The sequence below is a fragment of the Siniperca chuatsi genome, linkage group LG18 (genome assembly GCF_020085105.1).
Source record: "Siniperca chuatsi isolate FFG_IHB_CAS linkage group LG18, ASM2008510v1, whole genome shotgun sequence".
Classification (NCBI taxonomy): domain Eukaryota; kingdom Metazoa; phylum Chordata; class Actinopteri; order Centrarchiformes; family Sinipercidae; genus Siniperca; species Siniperca chuatsi.
In genome coordinates, this window is record NC_058059.1 from 20,924,037 (window position 1) to 20,944,428 (window position 20,392).

Consider the following 20,392-nt stretch of genomic DNA (forward strand, 5'->3'; position numbering starts at 1 on the left):
AATTCAAATGAGTACAGTATTACCAAAGCAGGTTGTAGAAGGTCAACAATGTACCATAAATATAATGAGTAATACAGATTTTCTTAAGAGAATAAAATAAAACACAAATGGTTTGCACATTACTACATACTATAATGAAAGAAAAAGAACTCATTGCAAACTAATCATTAGTAAATAAAAGGATACCCACTATGTATGATAAGATGAGTTAACGTTTAACAATGTAATGTATAGACAATAGAAGAAAAGAGATAAAAAGAGGAGCCATAGTTTGAAGGAGCTCAGCACAGTTTCATGTGATTTCAGGTGTTGGTTTCCTATATTTTGCTGCTTCATTGGCATTATTAGTTGTTGTAAATATTTAATTTCAATTTGCACTGTTTGGTCTTATGTTTGGTCTCTTTGGTCAATTCTTTTCAGCTTTATTGGAATGACATGTTGAGCAGAAGATGTTTAAAAATGTTATTTCATGTGGTCATTTGTTAATTTAGCTTAAGTGGTTATGTAAAAGCTTTGGCAGCATCATTTTGATCAAAACATCCTAGCAATAAAAGCTTCAATTAATTGAATTGTACACATTGATACACGTATACTGTAGTCAACACTCTCACATGAATCTGACGCAATGATTGCCTCTGCTTCTCTCTCCTCAGTCGGTCCACACCCTCATCGGAGACTTTAAAGACCCTCATTCAACTAAATACAAGGCAGCCCATGTTTTCTTCACTGACTGTGAGTATATACATAAAAGACTTGCCTCAAATTACTGTACGTAATACACTGTTTTTGTTCAAAAACATATTTGTGTTGCAGAATGACCAATTCACTACCATCAATTTTCTGTGCTTTTTCCTTTTTTCTGTGTTATCATCAGTTGTGCTCTTTGTTGAATGTGTTATTGTAGTTTTCTTTGGTAGTGCTGTTCTCTAATCTCCTCCAAACTCTTTCAAAGATAAACTGCTTTCCTGTCCTTTTTTTCTATTTGAAGGCACACTGCTCATTGTTGTTAGAGCACCCAGTAATGTCCTCAGATCCCCCCAGATCCCTCCCAGCATCAATAGTGAGCTGAGAGGAAATGGGTTTGGGGGTGTAATTAGGTGCTGTAACAAAAACAGAGAGTGTATCTTTAATTAAAATGGTGAATTTGATGAATGAACAGTAGACTCACATTATCCCTTTTTCTTTTTTGAATTTATGTTTTCTCTCATTTTTCATTTTATGTAGGCTAAGAAACATATTTTGAAGCTGTTGTGGTTTTTAGCATTCTGGTATTGCATTGCACAGCAGCGATAGATGAGCTTCTTTTGATTAAAAGTATGGAGCTGCGATGAAGCTACAGCTACATTTTGCTGTAAATGTCTCTAAATGAAAAATGTCTTTGTTATGTGAGATGGTGTTCACGTAAGACTCTGCCGCTACCAGCTGTCATCTGATGGATGAGTGTTGTTTATGAGAACATCATCTGCCAAAAAGGTTACTAGATGAATGTTTAAGGAAGTGCAGGTAAACATTATCTCCTAACAAACTTCATAAGTCAATGAAATATGTCACCAACAACAATTCAAAAAAGTGGAACACGTTCCAAATGTTCCTTAAAAAAGCTGCATATTTGACGATCTTATTGGAACCAATGAATCAGAATCCCTCTCTATAAATTTGTTTTTCTCAATTTCACCTTTCCAGCCTGCCCTGATCCTCTGTTCAACGAGCTGGTGAAGAGCCGCGCTTCCAAAACCATCAAGACTCTGACGGAGATCAACATCGCCTTCTTGCCCTACGAGTCTCAGGTAAACATCCAGCTGTGCATAATGGTCCTGGGTAATGATGGCTACTCTGGTGCTGTTAGAGAACCTCGTTTTGTGCATCTGATTTGTAAAACAGAACCATGCATACAAATGGATTTTTAAAACTGACAAAAAGAGTGCGTATGCATATTTCTGCCTTTGTGAACCTACACAGAGTTTTATGCATCTGGCCCCTGGCTTGTTTTCCCTCGTTTGCCAATATTCACCTTTCTTTTCTCCTCTTAGCAGGACACTTTTATTGTTTGTTAGTGGCTGTGAGTGAAAACGAGAGAGAGAGAGAGAGAGAGAGATATCCAGAGATAGAAAGCTCGAGCAAGAGCAGCGAGAGATCGGTTAAGACAGGTGGGAGGAGAGAGATGCTGAAAGGACACAGACAGGAATAGTAACAGCGAGGTTATTGGTTGTTAGAGTCAGGGATGGATAAAAAGAGATGGAGAGAGGAGAGAGAAACACAAATACGCTCTCAGGTGGCCGCTTGGCATAATGCCGCTGACTCACCAGTCACTCTGTTTACTGCCAGACTGTTCCAGAAAGACTCACATTTATCACATCGCCTTCTCTCCCTCCCACCTGCTTCTCCACCCTTGCTTTCCAAATTCCTGCCTCCATCATGTTTTTCCTCCTCCCTCCCTCTCTCCCTCCCTCTGTCTGTTTTCTGTTTTTTCTGTCCCGCCATTCCTCCATCCCTGCTTTTGCACGTCGCTTGTGCTCTCTCTGCTCACTGTCCTCATCAAGCGTTTTTTTTCTTATTATTTATGTTTATTCTTTCCCTTCCTCCAACCATATTTTCCCTAATTTTCCCCTCCTCCCTCCACCCCCCTCCTCTCTTTCTATCTCCCACATCTCTCCTTCTGCTCATCCTTCTCTCTCTCACTATCTGAAGATGCTGATTGGCCCACAATGCTTTGCTCCCCTCCTGTCTACTATGATTAATTCAAAGTCAGTGGTTTTATGCTCTAGGCGAAGTGCTGCCTCATAGCCCCGCCCACAGGCTGATGCTCTCGCCCCATTGGATGAGTTAGGATCTACACAGCAGTTGTTAGCCAATGGTAGCTGGGCTAACATAGGAACCCTTCTGCAGAGCAGCATGTGACCGTGGACAGATGGGGTGGGAGGAGGGAGTGGTGTGATGCAGGAGAGGAGAGAGGGGGAAAGGAGAGGAAACAAGGACAGAAGAGTAGAGGAGACAAAACAGGGCAGGGGAGGGAAGAGGATTGTAGGAAGAGAAGAGGAAATGAGAGAAGAGGAAACAAGGAAATGAGAGAGGAAACAAACAAATGAGAGAGGAGATGAGAGGGAAGTAGAGGAAACAGGGCAGGAGAGGAAAGTAGAGAAGATGAGAAGAGAGAGGAAAGGAGACGAGAAGAACAAGGAAATGAAACAGGAGAGGAAGTGAGATGAGAGGACAAAGGAGGAGAGGAAAGAGAAAAGGAGAGAAAGAGGATATGAGGTGGAGGAACAAGAAAATGAGAGAGGAGACAGACAAAGGAGAAGTGATTACAGGAGAGTTGAGACAAGAAGGATAAAAAAACCAAGAAAGGAGAGGAGATAACAGAAGAGGAGAGAACATATGAATCAGCTGTGTTTGATAATACAGCTCCAGCTCGTTTTTTTACAGCAAGATAACATGCTGTCTGTCCACGGTGACCTGCTGTATTTTACACAGAGCAGTTCACATTCTCCATGATGCTGAAAAATCAGCTTTTACATCAATGATCAGTCTTTACATCGTGGAATCTGTCTATGACTTTAAAAGACAAAGTGCTTTGAGACAAAGACTGTGCACGTTACATAAAAAAGGAAGGTGGAAAAGTTTAAATCAACAAAAGTAGGAAGGCAAGAAACAGTTTTTGCTGAAGCCAAGTTTACCTTGTGTACATGTTTGTGTGTGCAGGTGTACTCTCTGGACAATGCAGATGCCTTCCACAGTTTCTACAGCCCCCATAAGACCCAGCTGAAGAACCCGGTGATGGAGAGGCTCGCTGAGCAGCTGGCCACGCTCTGTGCCACCCTGAAAGAGTACCCTGCAGTCAGATACCGAGGGTGAGCAGCAGGGGGCGCTGCTGAGAGGCAGCTGTGGGTACAGACGGCTTTCCAAAACAAAAGATGGCTTTGCGCCTAGCTTATTTGGACAGATAAGGTGTTTAAGCTAACCATAGGTACTACAGTGAGAATGCTGGCCTGCATTTATCATTTAGGAGTGAAATTTTGAAAGATTACGTCACACTTTTGCTCCTAAAAAGTAAGGCGCAAAAGCTATTTATCACATTTCTATTCACAAGCGTCATCGTTCCAACTTTTTTGCTGTAATCTCTGCTGTCATAAAAACGTCTACACAGTTCAGCCCTCTCTGTCCGTTCTCATAGCTCGCTACTTGACAGACCTCAATCCATCAGGCTGGTGACATTTAACCTGTGATGGTCGAGGGCTTATGGGAAATGGTGTTCATTAAAGGCCACTAAAAACAGAAATATTAAAGATCCCCCTCCAGACTTGTGTAGGAGGAGAAAACCAGTGGTACTACAGATATTACTGTTCAGTTATAGAGGACAAAAAGGGATTTTGGATAAAACATAATCAAATATAATTCAATACAGCACTGATTTAGCATATTTGCCTAAATAAAATTTTCCCCTTTGAGATCAGTGTCCTTTGGGAATTGTAGCTGGGACAGAGCTGTTACACACCTGTCTGTCACTCAGAGATTCTCTGAATGTTTTTTTTTTCAGAAGTATTTTCATCAAATTTCTTTCTCTGTCTTTTCTTTTTGCTTTGACTCATCTGCTTGCTTGAACGTGTGTCTTTGTGTCCATTATCCATCCACCCATCCATCTGTCTGCCTGTCATCCTGTCAGCGAGTACAAGGACAACGCCACCTTGGCCCAGCTGGTTCAGGACAAACTGGATGCCTACAAGGCTGATGACCCCACTATGGGAGAGGTGAGAGCTTAGGAGAATACATTTTTTTTGTCCCCCTATATTCCTGCTTATGATTTGTTTTGTCTCATATTCTTCCTGCAAAATATTTATTTTAGTAGTTAAAATTGCACAGCTGAATTCTACATTACTGAGAATGTACTTAAAAATGATCATATGTATATGTATAATATTGTATATGTATGTTTATCTTATCGATCCTTTCATTCCTGTATCTGTTTGTCTTTCTCTCTGTAGGGTCCAGATAAGGCTCGCTCACAGCTGATCATCCTGGACAGGGCGTTTGACCCCGTCTCTCCTGTCCTGCATGAGCTCACCTTCCAGGCCATGGGCTATGACCTGCTGCCCATCGAAAACGACGTCTACAAGTACAAAAAACACAAATGACAAAACAGAAAAATGATCATTTGTGAGGGCTATGTTTCAATTTTAATTAAGGTATAGGTTAAAGGTGCATTGTGTAAGACTTGCGAAGAAGTAACAGTTCTGACGTTATGTCAAAGACGTTTATGTATTGTGTTGCAGAGATATCTACTGAAGTTAGCATGCTAACAAGCTAGCCTCGGCCCATCCTGTCCCGTAATACCACTTTGTACCTCAAGAGGCGATAGTCCGATAGTATAGCTCAGGTAGTTCCAGCTGGGAGATGTGTGCGAGCGGCGGCTAAGTTACACAAGCTCTCTTAGCTTTTTTAGTGTAATAAATAAACAAAATAAACTCACAAAATGTCAAGAAAGGCAATATTCTTCATCTATTTTCCTTATCAAACTGAAAAATACAACCGTACACCTTCTGAATTCAAGTTTCTCTCTTTCACCGAACTAAGACCATCTTAAGTGCCTTGTTAACTTGTCGTAAAACACACATTCAAACTCGACAGAAACAAAATAAAACTCACCAAAACCGCCTTGGTTGGTCTTTCCACTCGCTCCTCTCCCGCTTGATGCCTCTCCTGTCCCTGCCTGAATATACCGTGTCTCCGACGGCCCCCAGGGTCAGAGTGCTAGTCGGAGCCACTGTAAATCACCTCCGCACTGTATTCCTTCGTCAAACTGGCCTCCATCGGTTGGAGGAGGCTGGGTTCAGTCCCGGTCTGGCCATGTTCATTGGGAGACTTCTGAGCCCGTTTTTTTTTTAAAGTATGAATTCGACAGGGGGAGAGTAGTCTCAATTCTTACACACGTCAAAAGCTGCAGCAGGCAGAATTTTTGTATAAAATATTCATATCAGCTTCAATCACACATTTGAACATAAATTAGTGTCTTTCCGTCAGGATGTGTGTCTTTTTTTTCTTCAGGTATGAGACCAGTGGCATCGGAGACTCTCGTGAGAAGGAGGTTCTGCTGCATGAAGACGATGACCTGTGGGTGAGCCTGAGACACAAACACATAGCTGAGGTGTCCCAGTGAGTACTTGTCTTCACACTTTATATATCTCTTCACTAAGTCTTTGGATACTGAATTAAGCAAAATGACAACCTTTCTCTCAGGTGTTGCTGTTTGTCCTTTGCTGTTTGTGTTTTGTCATTAGGGAAGTGACACGCCAGCTGAAGGACTTTTCTGCCAGCAAGAGGATGAACACTGGGGAGAAGGTAAAGAGGAAGCTGCTACAGAAAATATGGATTAGTTAATCTGTATAGTCTGAACATACAGCATTGCCAAGATATTGGTACTATAGCGTTACTTAACATGGTGGATAACTTCTTTAATTCACAAAAAAAGTAAATTAATGTAGTCATTTAGGTAAATAGCAATAAAGGGTCACACAATCTCAAATTAGGCAGCACAGGGTGTGTGTTCAGTAACTTCAGGTGAAGAGATCGACTTCACATTTTAAAGGAATATTTCTACATTATAGAAAATACGCTTATTCACTGTTCTGCTGAGAGTTACATAAGAAGATCGATACCACTCTCATGTCTGTCCATTAAATATGAAGCTGAAACCAGCAGGTGGTTAGCTTAGCTTAGCATAAAGACTGGAAACCAGCTAGCCTGGTAAAACCACAACTTGTTTTTGTACGGATTAAACAAATGAGATAATGTTAATATAGTGAGCTTTAGAGGTGCTGGTGGGCAGATTATGTTACCTTTGGAGAGAGCCAGGCTAGCTGTTTCCCCTACTTCCAGTCTTTATGCTAAGCTAAACTGGCTACTGGCTGCAGCTTCATATTTAACATACAGACACGAGAGTGGTGTCAATGTTCTCATCTAACTCTGCAAGAAAGCTAATTATTTCCCAACATGTTGAACTATTCCTTTATGATTTATGATTCACTGAAGATGTGTCCAGAGGCATCAGCAGATGTATTTGCACAGCTTTTAATATTTTCAGAAAATGTGACGAGCATTTCATTTAATTATTTATTGTTGTCAGAATCACTTGACAGTGGGAATTAAATAAATCCTGAGGTGTCTGTTTCTTGTTTTTCATCTTTTGTTTCTGTTTGACATTTGTAGCAAAGGACAAACAGGATTACCTTAAATTCATAATTCAGTATTATTAAATGTGATCAGATCTAGTTGGTCAAGACTTTAAAACAGAACTGCTTTATGTTTTGAACTTTTATCTTTTGTTTTTGTATTAACAGACTACAATGAGGGACCTGTCCCAAATGCTGAAGAAGATGCCTCAGTACCAAAAGGAGCTCAGCAAGGTGTGTGTGTTTTTATATGAGTGTTTGTGTGAGTTTTCCTGTCTGTGTGTGTGTGTGTGTGTGTGTGTGTGTGTAAATGTGTATGCTGACCCTGTGTGTTTTGTGTTTTTCAGTACTCCACTCATCTGCAGCTGGCTGAGGACTGTATGAAGCATTACCAGGGAACAGTGGACAAGCTGTGCCGTGTGGAACAGGTGAGAGGGCAGGCGGGAGGAAAGTAGATGATAAGAGAAGAAAGGGGAGAGGAAACAACAAGCAAGGAGAGCAGAGGTATGAGAGGAAAGAAAACAAAGAGGAGCGTTGTGCCAAAGGACGAAATTATCAAAACTGAACTAATATTTTTCATGCAGTGTAAATTTCTTACACAATGATTTCTGAAGTCCTAAGTAATTGAAAATCAAATGCGTTTATAATCTTTGGAAACGTGTATTTGAGGGTTTTACATGACACATCATATGATACCTGAGGTCTCTGTTGCAGGATCTGGCTATGGGCACAGACGCTGAAGGAGAGAAGATCAAAGACCCCATGAGGGCTATCGTGCCCATCCTGCTGGATGCAAACGTCAGCACATACGACAAGATCCGCATCATCCTGCTCTACATTTTCCTCAAGAATGGTAAGGAGGAGACTACAGGCGACATAAAGAAATCAAATCTAAAGTTTGTCCCTGTAAATGATTTGTACTCTTTGTTGTTGCTTCCGCTGTTGTCTGATCAACTTTTTAAATATTAACTCAGACTTGTGAGTACTAGTATTTAGTAACTATACACAGACCTGTTGAAATGTACAGAAATGCTCAGAGTACAGGAACATTAACGGGGTATTTCACTACATAGTTGTGATCTAAAACATGAACATTAGAGTCATTTCTCAATTTTTCTGTCACTTCTTTTTTTAGAAATTATAAATAGCTTTAAATTAAACAAAATCATCTATAGTACAAAAGGGAATAGTCACTGCTGGTGCCACTGTAGTTCGCCAGTCACTAATAACCACTAGGTAAAGAAAAAAAATTACTATAGCCGATTACAGCTTCAGTAAGTCAGCAAGTCGGTAAAAAATTGTGTTTCACAGGATACAGATACAGAAAAAAGACCTGTAAAAACCAGATAGCTTCTCAGGTCAGACATAGCCTGACAGTTCTACACAGCTATAATAAGCTGTTAAATTTGAGTAATAAACAGGAAGTATATAGTGTACATTTTTAGTTTAATAAAAGGATTTTATTTTTGCACTCAAGTTAAAAAATAGGAATTCCCCTTCATCCCAGAACAAGCTGAATATATTAAATGTAAACATAATTTTTTTTTACAGCTGTAAGATATGACCTGTGCATGTGTGTGTGTTCAGGTATTACGGAGGAGAACCTGAACAAGTTGATCCAGCACGCTCAGATCCCCCCTGAGGACAGTGAGATCATCACCAACATGGCTCACCTGGGCGTCCCCATCGTCACAGATGTAAGACCGTCACTGGGTGACGCTCCTCTTTTTGTCTTTTATTCTTCTCTCTCCCCTGCATTTTCTGTCAGTATCGTTGTCCTCTACTTCTTCTTCTTCATCTCTTTATTTGCAATGTCTGTACCGTATCCTCTCCTCGTTTACTTTCTGTATGGACGAAACCGTGTGAAGGAAATCTTGCTGAACTAATATGAGAGACATACAGGTGATTGTGGCCATCATGTCTTTTGTCCTTTTTACATGTTCTCTCTTTCACCACCTTGTCTCTTCTGTCCTTCATTAGTCCACCCTCCGCCGAGGAAAGAAGCTAGACAGGAAGGAACGTGTGAGCGAGCAGACCTATCAGCTGTCCCGCTGGACACCACTGGTCAAGGACATCATGGAGGTGTGTTTGAAGGGCTTAAATCACTATTTGATTTATCATATACGTTTTTATTTGTGTGTGTGCGTGTTTTTTAAGACAATTAGGGCTTTATTTAACCTGCTGTCCAGCAGCCATATTGGAGATTCTCCGCTTTTTAGTTTCAAAAACATCCTCACTGTAATGAAGCAAACCTAAATTAGAGATCCAAAAACAACAAACTCATTTAGCAGAATTATTTACTTTTCAGTTGACGTACTCCCACAGCAACCTTAGTCAAACATCTGATTTTCCAGCCTATATTTAGCCGTTTATTTGTGCAAAGCCAGTTCTCCAATGGACCTCCATGAAGGAGCCACACATGGTTGCTAAGAGAAGTGACGCAACTGTGAAGCCCCTATTGAAGTGTGTTTGTGTGCGTGTTTAAGGCAGACAATATTGCTGACAATGATCTGTTTTGTCTTTTTGGCCACCTGCAGGATGCTATCGATGATAAGCTGGACACCAAACACTACCCCTACATCTCCACCCGCTCCTCTGCCTCCTTCAGCACCACTGCAGTCAGGTACACACACACACACACAAACACACACACCGTGGCACCTCGTTGCATGGCAGTAGCCCTTTTTAAATTAAGAAGACAGAAATGATGGTATTAGATCAATAGTAATTTGGGAAGGGAGATGAGTCTAATAGATCAATACAGGGAGGTGATACTGATGACTGGCAGGTTAGTGAGCCGTATACAGATCCCAGTGCAAGGCTAGGAGGCATGATAAGACCTCAGACGCTCACCAACTCTTAAATATGTTTTAATGAGGAAGAACATCGATAGAGGATACAGCACTAATTAGCATAGCATCTAATAATTGAAACTTTTTAGACGTTTCCACATTTTTAAACTGATTCATTTAAATCTGAAATTGTCTGCAGTCACAGAAGATAAAAAAAATAAGCAAACATTTAAATAATTGCAACATGACACCAACACTGAGTAAAAAAAGTTTTTAAAAGACGATACAAAGACAGTCACTGCTGAAATGTTTCCTATCTTTGCATGTGAGTGTGTGTGTGTGTCTATGAGGGGGAGTGATGAAGCCACGTTGAGCCTCACTAAACATTACACTCCTGTCTGTGTGGAAGCTGCTGCCGTGTATTGATTCAGCATCAAATCCTCTGCCGTTATAAAATGAGCTGCCTCATTTGCTGTCCCTCCCCCACAGATACAGACACACCCAGTAACATGAAAGGGGTTGCTCACAGTGACAAACCCACAGAATTATTACATTTCCCTCAGCTCTACAGAGCTTTGTAGTGTCTTTCAGCTCATTGTTTTGGTTTTCTGGCCGTTGGTTCACTCTCACTGCTCTCATAGTGTGGTTTTTGGCGGGAACAGGCAGCTGTTTTTAGTGGAAAAAGCTCTGAAAAATGCACTGTACACTACCTGCCCAGCACCAAATGGCAGACAGACAAAGTTAGCGACTAGCTGGTGAATATAGTGGAGAAAAGCTCGTACTTTTCCAAAACCGAACCGAAACAGAGCTAAAAGAAAATTGAATGTTTGTCACATGTGACCAGTTTGTGGTCTTGTTTTCTATAATCTTTTCATGGTGGACAAAAACAATACACAATGACGTCAGGTGAAATAAATCTAAAAAAAATATCAAAACTCAATTTCTATAGAATACACACATATTATGATTACATTGCTCTTCATACTTTGCCTCCTCATCTTTCCATAATATTGGTGGTCAATTCAGCTCAATTCACAAAATATTGTCGTGAGAGAATGGGGGAGGGGTTTTAGGATGCCAAGAAAAAAAAAAAGGAGCTATAAAACTGTAATAACGTGACACTGTTTTCCTTTCTGCTCTGGCAGTGCTCGGTACGGCCACTGGCACAAGAATAAGACACCTGGAGAGTATCGCACTGGCCCACGCGTCATGGTCTTCATCATCGGCGGCGTGTCCTTCAGCGAGATGCGCTGCGCCTATGAGGTCACACAGGCCAATGGGAAGTGGGAGGCCGTCATTGGTGAGTAGTGCAACAGGAGGCGCCACTGAGCGCAAGCCCAGAGCAAGAACAAGGGTTCATATGTGCAGGCTTTGGATGTGGCTACTCAAAGATACACCCACGGCAACCTTAAAGAGTAACTTAACACCCCCTGAAAATCTTGACTTTGCTGACCTTCAGTGGCTTAATTTCTCACCTTGCTGCAGTGATGTACAGGTGTACTCCAGGGCAGCACTTACAGGTTCAACAGAGCAACAACAGGTTCAACACTTCTGACCACACCCAACCACACCTATCAGTGATGCTGGGTGTGGTCAGAGGTGAAACAGACTTGAAACTTTCAACATGCGAGGGGCAGTAAAACACTGCTTTTCAGCTTGTTGTTAAGTTACTCTTTAAAGTAGCACAGAGTGGACGTGTCTCTAAGTGGACCATGTTTTATAGAAAGTGTGAAAGCTGATAAAAGCTGCGTCCTAATTCAGCGGCCACGTCCTTTGAAGCATTTTCAGAGGACTGTGTGAGGTTGGACCAGCAGGGGAAGGTTCAGTCTGGCCTTCAGGTCCTCTGAGGGACACAGCTTCTGAACTGGGACACAGCTAAAAAAAAAAAAAAATACAAATGGAGGGGAAGAGAAGCTTGGAGGGAGCCACATGAAGTGAAGTGAATGGACAGTCTAACCCTGAGGTGGAAGTGCAAATTCAGTACATAAAAAGAAAGATAAAGCTCTTTACGACACATTTGGCCTCATCAGAATCAGATTTTTTCTTTGCCAAAGCATGGGGTGAAATTAATTGACCTTTTGTCAACGTAATGCGAGTTTTTAAGAATTCTGGAATTAAGTTAAGTTTTTGTTACAGCAAGCAAAACAATGATTATAAGAAAGTTTAGTTTTAAATTTTGTAAAAAAACAAAAAAAAACAATCACTGACAAAAACAACAATGTCTCACACCACTGGCAAGCTAGACTTAAGAAACATAAATTATAGTTTTAATAATCAATACAAGATTAAATGTGGTTTGATATTACAGGTTTACATTTATTTTAGCATCTACTATAAACATGTAAACTTTCCCTTTTTAAATACAAAATGACAAATCAAATTTTGCAAACAGAACCCACCCACAACACAGCTCACGTAGGCCAGCGTAATCCACATTAAACAAGAATTTCATCAATTTCACAACAATCGCACTGAAGCTGTTTCAGTGTAATCTCGTGTATGTGGAAGGTCTAGCTGCAGATAGCTGTTACAACCTGCCTATTGTGTGCAATGTCTTATGTTAAAATAGCCCTTTATGTTACGCCCCTCTGTACTGTTTATTTGATGTCTTAAAGCTTCGCCAGTCAGTCTGTGTTATAAATGGGAAAGTGTCTTGTTAGTTTTTGTTGTGCTCTGCTTCAGCTGTTGTCTTTAAAAACAACTGTTGTGTTTGAATTGCAGCCACGCCATGTCTTCTTCTGTGTCTGTGCGTTCCAACTTTTATGTATTTATGTATGTTTGTGCAACATGGCGAGCGTGTGTGTGTGTGTGCGCGCACGCGTGTGTGTGTGTGTGAACTGTCTGTGGACGAGTGTGTCTCTGTGTGTATGTGCTGTACGACGGGTTGCTTGTTTTAATCTCTTTTGTTTTTGGAGAGAGTGGGGGAGGGGGCGTGGCATGTGCTGAGAGATGAGTGGTGAAGCCGCCTCTGTTCCTCCACAGGTGCCACCCACTTGCTCACCCCCACCAAATTCTTATCGGACCTGCAGCACCCTGACTTCCGAGAGTCCACTAGGGTGTCCTTTGAGGACGCAGACCCCTCAGCCGAGTGAGGCAGAGACAGATTGGGAGGGAGGGAGAGAGAAATCACACTGAAAAAAGTAAAGGCAGCCGCGCAAAGAAGCCCTTTCTGAACCTTCACAGCACAAGGGCTTCCTCGTTCCTTCTTCTTCTTTGAACACTCAGTACTGTTTTATGTAACTCCACCCTCCTCCTCCCCGTGTCCTCAGGGATGGGCACCCCCGACCTCTCCTCACTGCATGGACCGCTCCATCAGGCTCCAGTCTGTGTATACTGAGAGTTAGCCAATCAGAGTGGGAGTCCTGCTATTTAATCAGGTGTAACCTGTCTGCTGTCCCTACAGGAAGGCTGAATCCAAATATCTGAACTTCACCCCACTTGCAGAGCACAGTCCAAAATCCACAATTCATAAAGTCCCCAAAGGGACTTGTGGACTTTGTGCAGAATTCTAGAGAGTCCGCTCGGGGTGCAGACTACACCAGACTTTGCTGATTGAATTATCCGCAGTGCATTACAATATGAATGTGATGCATTGTTTATTTTATTTTTTTTAAATCGCAGACACAATAAGAATATAAAATCTATAAATGCATAAAACATACAAGTTATGATGAGACATTCCTTGCATCATGTTGAAAAACCTAACCAGGGACAGAGGGTGCAAATTAGCCTCGGCTAGAAATCCTATATGCAACACATCTGTATCATGTTATAGTAACCGGTTACAATGGTTTTTTGCATTGTCCCTGACAAAAAGTTGACACTACGATGCATCAAAAAAAATTATGTTATGATGTGTGCAAGGCCTGTGTTATCAGGGGCTTACGTATGTGGCCTCGCAAACCTGACATGCTGATGGTGAGCATGTCACAGTACATAAGTCCGTATGGGCCCTCGAGTCCGGAGGGTGGACATTTGAATTCAGGCCAAGTAAAGTCTGTGCTGAAGAGCGGCCATGTCTGAGGGGGTCGTGACCCCATCCCTGCTGCCTCCTCCCATCATCTCAGCTGGGTGGATTAAATCGCCCCTCGACAGCCACCCAAAGGCCCTTTGAGCCTGTTGAACGCTCACTCCAGATTTAATCTACCCCCGAGATCCATCTTTATCAGTTTTTACTGTCGTATTATTTTTCTAGTTAACCCTTCGCAAAAGACAATCACCTTGATTTGTTACTGGTTTCTTTCAGAACAGGTCCTTGAGTTGATGTTGGATTTCAAAGAAGGATGCTCTCCTTTTTTCCTTGTGTTTTTATTCATTTTTTGTCTTTTGACTCCCAGTCCTCTGACTTCGCCCATGTCACTGTCGCTCAGCCTCCCATCACATGCTCACATGGCTCATGGCTTGTCCGCAGAGAGTGCTAAATATTAGCAAACGGTTCATCTTTGTCATGATAATACTTTAAGCGTGCTGACACACAGGGCAATTTTGGGGGCAACACAGATGGGAAACAGTGAGGTAACAATAATAATTTCAGAAGAATTCAGTTCAGTTGCCCAAAAAGTTGCCCTTTGTATCACAGCCTCTATGATGCCTCTCTGCTGACAGAGTCTGGGAGTGTAGCAATGTTCCACCTGATACGCTTTAGCAACCTAATAAGTAAAGATGCCTCACGTGTCAAACAGCTGCCACTAATCCCCCCCTCCTGTAGGAGACTCTTCATTTCTCATCCTTTACACGAGTAACTAGCAGACTATTAGCTTTCAGCTGGTTGATGCAGGAACACAAACACATACCACATTCAAAAGAACCTGTGCAGAACTAGAAAGCACTCAAAGAGCAGCTGAACAGTCCTCTAAATTTGTTATTTTAAAAATACAAATGTTTAAATCCACATTCAAATACACACAGTGATAGATTAATTGTTCAAAATTTTGAGTGAGGTTCATTACCAGGTGAGGCTCATGAGGCCATTTAAATGAAAACCTTTGCAGTTGTGCAGATTGAGCAGGATTGCTCATAGTTGATATATGCATGTGTTGTCTAAATGCATTTAAGAGTAACACATTTGGCAACTATTTACAGTAAAATGGTATGGAATATGAAAAAAAAAAAAGAATAACTGTTGGAGTCATCCAAATATGTTATGTACCAGAATTGGTTCAGATAGGATGAAATTTATAGTGCTGAAAGAGTTTTTCAGAAAATCGATTCAAGATTTGTTTTGAAGGAGTGAAGGGAAACTAAAGTGCTATGTAAATGGACACATGGTGAAACTATCTGCACCAAACAGTGATCAGTTCTTCCTCGGACCATTGCTGAGCTTTCCAACAAATTTCATTGAATGTATCAGTTTTTGAGAAATCCTGCGAACAAACATTTGGGAACATTCAAAACATAACCTTGTTGGCGGAGGTAATATATAATACCTATTTGCATAAATATCTATGACCACCTCATTACATGTTTCTGTAATTTATTAGCAAAGCTACACATTCCCATTTCAAGCTGGACTTGAACCCACTAAAGGGAGAATATTGTAGTCCTGGGCATCCATCTCATTCCTAGCTAATCTGCTAAAGCGATATCGTTTACAAACCAGCTTTTGGTTTCATGGTTTTCTCAGCAAGCAACTCTCACCATAAGCAGTATGGCCGCTCCCACACATACTGCCGCATTCAACACTTCCTGAGCAAAATGGCCATCACTTACTAAAACAAGTCTTTGTTTTTGTTATGCTGTTTTGATCTAAACCTAGCCATGTACAATAATAATTTAGTAGCGTTGGAGATCAATGTCACAGTGTTGTGTTTCTGGGGCAAAAAAAGGCCCACGAAGCTGTGTGTTTGGGGAACAGCAGAGAAGCAGGCGAGGCCAGTCCGACGTTGACCTCTGTGACCCCACACTAAACCCCCACATCAACATAACGACTCAACTCGAGATGGGCTTGCCTCTTTCTCTTCTGTTTTTACCTTTAACTACCTCCACTTCCTGTTCTGACCCCTCATAGGATCAAGTTTAGTTTAACCGTAGGTGAATGTCTTTGAGGTAAAGCAGCTAATCAAACCAAACTGGGAGAAACATGCAGCTTTGCAACAGAAACAAACCAACGTAGGTCAACTACTATTGATAATGTTGAACAGGTGTGAGGAGTAAATCAAATGGTTTGTTTGCCTTTTTATTTTTTAAGAGAATTAAAATGACAGTAATCCATCTGTAAATCTGGCAACGACAAAAAATTTTGCAAAAAGTTTGCTTTACTCCAGCCTAGCACCTTTCAAGTTTTACAATGTCTGAAATGTGTATTCAGCTGTCATAACAGTTCATCCCTGTGTTATTTGGGTGACTGAGTTTCATTTTCATTCATATTTATGGCAGACGATAGACCTAACTCTCTGGTTTTGGATTTCATGACATGTAGAGAAGATCTGCTTTGGTTTTTGCTGTATTTTTTGCTTTTTCTAGCAGTGTTTTTCAGCTGTCTGCATGCTCTTTAATTAAAAGGCCCACACGGTCATCTGCACATTTTTCTAACACCCGATTGGCTGTGCTGTGTAGACACTTTTGGTGTTGCAGGATTTCTACTAGCCCACCTGCTGCTTTCTGCTCACAGATTTATGACAGCTGTGTGGTGCCGTCACTGATTTGTGTGCTTCCATAGCGTTCAGCTGCATGTGATTTAACACGGCTTCATGAGTTTGTATCAGGCTGTATGTTTGTAGAGTGAAGGAGTATCAGTCAGAGGTGGAAGAGGTTTATGTGCTCCTTTACAGACATATCAAGATTAAAATATTTCAATTGTAAAACAAGAGATGGGCAGATAGATAACTGGAGATATGAAATAAAACAAAAATCCTAAAATTTGCACATGCGAGGTCATACCTCTAGTTTGTGGGATTTTCCCGCTTTCAGATCAGTTAAGAGTACATGTTCCTCTACAAGCTGACACGTTTCTCTTCATTAATGTCTAAAACTCACTGAAGCAAGGCAATTTTTAGGACATTCGAAAATATCAATATTTAGAAGACAAGATTAAGAAGATATTTTATGACTTCTTCTGTTGAACGCAAAATCTGAATATGAAGAGAGTAACTAGTAACTGCAGCTGTAAGATAATTGTAGTGAAATAAAGGAGTACAAAGTATCGCTCTGAAATGAAGTGCAGGATAGAAAAACACTCAGATTGGAAATACTCAAAGCACTTAAACTTGTGCTTAATTACAGTGAAAGCACTTAGTTACCTCGCACCATTAGAATTAGTTTTTCAAACTCTTCGATACATGATCCATTTTAACCTGCTGGCTAATTGATTATGATTTTATAACTTTGGGTTGCTCAGTGTTTCTATTTTTACTCTCAACATTATGTGAGACTGCCCTCATCTGCCGTAGGCATTCATAGCAAGAGCTGAAAACACATTTTTCATCGGTTTCTTTCCAAACGTGCAGATCTAACACTGTGCATGTGTTTGTGTGTGTTCTATGCATGTGCGTGTCTCCAGGATCGACCGAAATCTTCACCCCCACCAGCCTGCTGGAGCAGCTCAAGGCCATGAACAAACCAGAAGAGGAAGTGACAAGCTAAAATACCCATATTACATCACTCTCCTCTTTACCTTAACCCCCCCCCCATCTTACCTCTGTATCCTTCCCCCAAAAATTCTACATTAATTGTGTATGCATCTTGCTTGAGAAGAAAAAAAAAAGACATCTTAAGGCCCTTTCAGACACAACATGATTTGCGCTGCACTCACCGCGGTTCAGCACACTCTGCGCCCAAACTTCAGTCTAGTTGAACTTACGAAAAGCCGTTGGAAGTAATGGGTTTCAGAGCGCAGTGGTGCCGTTGTCACGTCGAGTCCGAAAGGGGCTTTAGATGATTAAAAAAAAAGAAAAAGATATGTTGTATCAAAGAATAAAATTGTTGCAAGTATTCTCATGTTTTACAATGGATGCAACTAAATAAACTTATTTAAAAAAAGGTTTAAATATCAGAACAGAAGGCCATTTAAAACTGAAAGTACCAAAATGTAATATTGTATGCTATGAAACCTGCTAGAATGTGTAAAAGGTAGACATTTTCTCTTGTTTGTTCCTTTGGGTTTCCTCCTTGGTGTGAGTTTTATTGGAAGCGGGTGGAGGAGGGATGTGCAGTTTGAGAGGTTGCTGTTGTAAAATATATCATATCAGTCAACATGCAATATATATATATATAAAAATATATTCATCAGAGAGGAGTCCCCACTGCCCATTTCAGATGTCCGTATTCAGTAGCATGCTTGGACTTGTGTGGACTGTTAATGTGTTTGTATCCCATGTGGATGTTTTGGGAGCCGCATTTAGCTTTTTCCTAAGATGTTGAGCTTAAATACTTGTTTTGAGTATCAAAAGTATAAAAACTATTTAAAAAAAAATCAAAACCCCTCCTGAAGCATTATCCACTACTCAACGGTCTGTAAACTCAGCTGCAAGTTTATTAGGTATAGCCTACCTTACCAAAACTATGGGAATGTAAATCTAATGCATTATACTCTGATGTGTGTTTAATATTTTGTCTACTATGACTGATTTAAATGTGGTGGATAGAATATTATAAGCAGTCAGTATGAAACATCACCACTAACTGCAGCCCACAAAATGAGCATAAAGTGGTTAATAATCTCGAAAACTCCTTTTAATGATAATATATACAACAAAAAAAAACAACTCTAAAAATGTGGGTAAGAGTTAAGAAATGTTTATATATGTATTTGGAATGTAAATTAATCAAATCTTTTGAATAGGTGGAGCTTCCGTTTGTTAACTGGCAGGTGCATAGCCGTTGTTTGTGTTCCAACATGCTAGTTGCACGAAAAACCGCATACGGCTAACTTCGCTAGCAACAAACGATAGCTGTCTTTTCATCCATATTTTGATGGAAATATTAGGCTACTGTTTGGAACATACTGGGCACATAGTTGGACAGAGGATAAGCGGACTATGCTTCAGGAGTGGTATAAGTTATACGGACGTTTTGATACAATTTGTTCGCGGTGAAACCATCGTGTATCCAAACTAACTTTGGCGGCCGTCCTTCGCAACGTTCCATCTTGTAAAGGTGAAGAACCACCGATCGCCCCATTCATTTTTCTATGGTACAAGAGCATAGACTATACAACAGTTAAGAGCCAATGGACACGATCGAATCGCTTCGCAGGGCATTGTGGGATTCCAGGCAGCCACGCGAACAGCTTCGTTTACATGAAGTTGAAAATGTTTAACTTTATGCAAATGAGGAAAAAAGCTTTGTTGTTGCCTACTTTCTGGGATCCGTCTTTGCTGTCCCTGGCCTCGACGATCACAGATACAAACAAAACCGACGTGTTGCTTGGCACAACGTCACGTAAACTGTGGGAGAAAGTGCAGGTTGCTTATTTACACAATGTTTGCTAATGAGCAAGCTGAACTTACTCGCTAGCTTGCGACCGTTGACACGCCCATCGCGACGAGCGAAAAATGGCGGAGGCGATGTTCCAGAGTGTTTGATACTCAAAACATCAATTTCCGGTTAAGTATACGTTTAAAAAAACGCTTGGTTTAGCAAACGTCGAAAGAGAAAGAGCTCCAATTGAATCATCCCTCCTCCGGTTGCCGAGACTGTAAAGTATTTAACGTTACTTGCCACATTTTCCTTTGTCCGGAGAAACTTCACGTTTTAATGTCGAAAAGGCCGTTGCTTGCTGATATTTAATGAATAATATTAAAAAGGGCCAGTTGTATTTCAGTATTGTATCCTGTCAGAATAAGTCTTATCATTGGTTAGTAATGTTTAATTGGGCCATGCACTGAGTAGTGTTGTGTATACGCCATATGTTGCTGTTTTAGCGTCTCACTGTTGACTGGTGATATTTCTGACTGTGAAGTAGTGATACTTTTCCTTTAAAAATGCCAATGTGAAGCCGCCGTGTTTGTGATGTTTAGCTGTAGCTGTTAGTCTTCAACTGGGAAAAAGAACTAATATATATATTTTCTTTGTCTGTTTCCTCCTCTGGTGCAATGTAAAACCCTTCAATGGTGAATGGCTTTGCAAAAAAGACAACCCACCCTTTTCACTTTTAGTCCCCCTTCTTTCCTGGCCAAACAAGTTGTATATTGCACTATAATGCGTTTTCTGTGATGCAAACGCTTGACTTTGTGTTTATTTTTTCTATTATAATTTGCTGTTGTATAGGGTTTATTCTGTCAAATCAATTGATTTATATCAAAATTATTTATGAGAAAAATGACGATACATTAGTCTGTCCTGAAACTGTTTTAACTTATTGGGATTGTATGTTTGCAGAGTGTTGAAGCACAAACAATACTTCCATGTGTACCTAATATGTACTAAGGCTGTCTAATAAATTGGCTTCCATTAAGTTAAAGACTCAACTTTTTACTTTTTAGGAGTTTCTTAAAAAAC

General features: G+C 40.7%; 1 protein-coding gene across 2 annotated transcripts in view; it reads left to right on the plus strand.

Annotated features, from left to right (window-relative positions):
* The window catches only part of stxbp1a (syntaxin binding protein 1a), a 36,839-nt gene extending 16,491 nt beyond the window's left edge, over window positions 1-20,348 (plus strand). The window contains exons 5-20 of one of the 2 annotated variants that reach the window (XM_044174951.1): window positions 654-732; window positions 1,684-1,787; window positions 3,700-3,848; window positions 4,661-4,745; window positions 4,980-5,110; window positions 6,040-6,147; window positions 6,273-6,333; window positions 7,332-7,397; window positions 7,511-7,591; window positions 7,878-8,016; window positions 8,751-8,860; window positions 9,144-9,245; window positions 9,701-9,786; window positions 11,101-11,255; window positions 12,938-13,095; window positions 17,454-17,580. In XM_044174951.1, coding sequence (XP_044030886.1) covers window positions 654-732; window positions 1,684-1,787; window positions 3,700-3,848; window positions 4,661-4,745; window positions 4,980-5,110; window positions 6,040-6,147; window positions 6,273-6,333; window positions 7,332-7,397; window positions 7,511-7,591; window positions 7,878-8,016; window positions 8,751-8,860; window positions 9,144-9,245; window positions 9,701-9,786; window positions 11,101-11,255; window positions 12,938-13,047 — 1,566 coding nt within the window. In that variant the 3' untranslated portion in view covers window positions 13,048-13,095; window positions 17,454-17,580. Of the gene's footprint in view, window positions 1-653; window positions 733-1,683; window positions 1,788-3,699; window positions 3,849-4,660; window positions 4,746-4,979; window positions 5,111-6,039; window positions 6,148-6,272; window positions 6,334-7,331; window positions 7,398-7,510; window positions 7,592-7,877; window positions 8,017-8,750; window positions 8,861-9,143; window positions 9,246-9,700; window positions 9,787-11,100; window positions 11,256-12,937; window positions 13,096-17,453 lie in introns of both variants that reach the window. The other variant, XM_044174952.1, reaches the window with a different exon arrangement.
* Window positions 20,349-20,392: the final 44 nt, after the last annotated feature.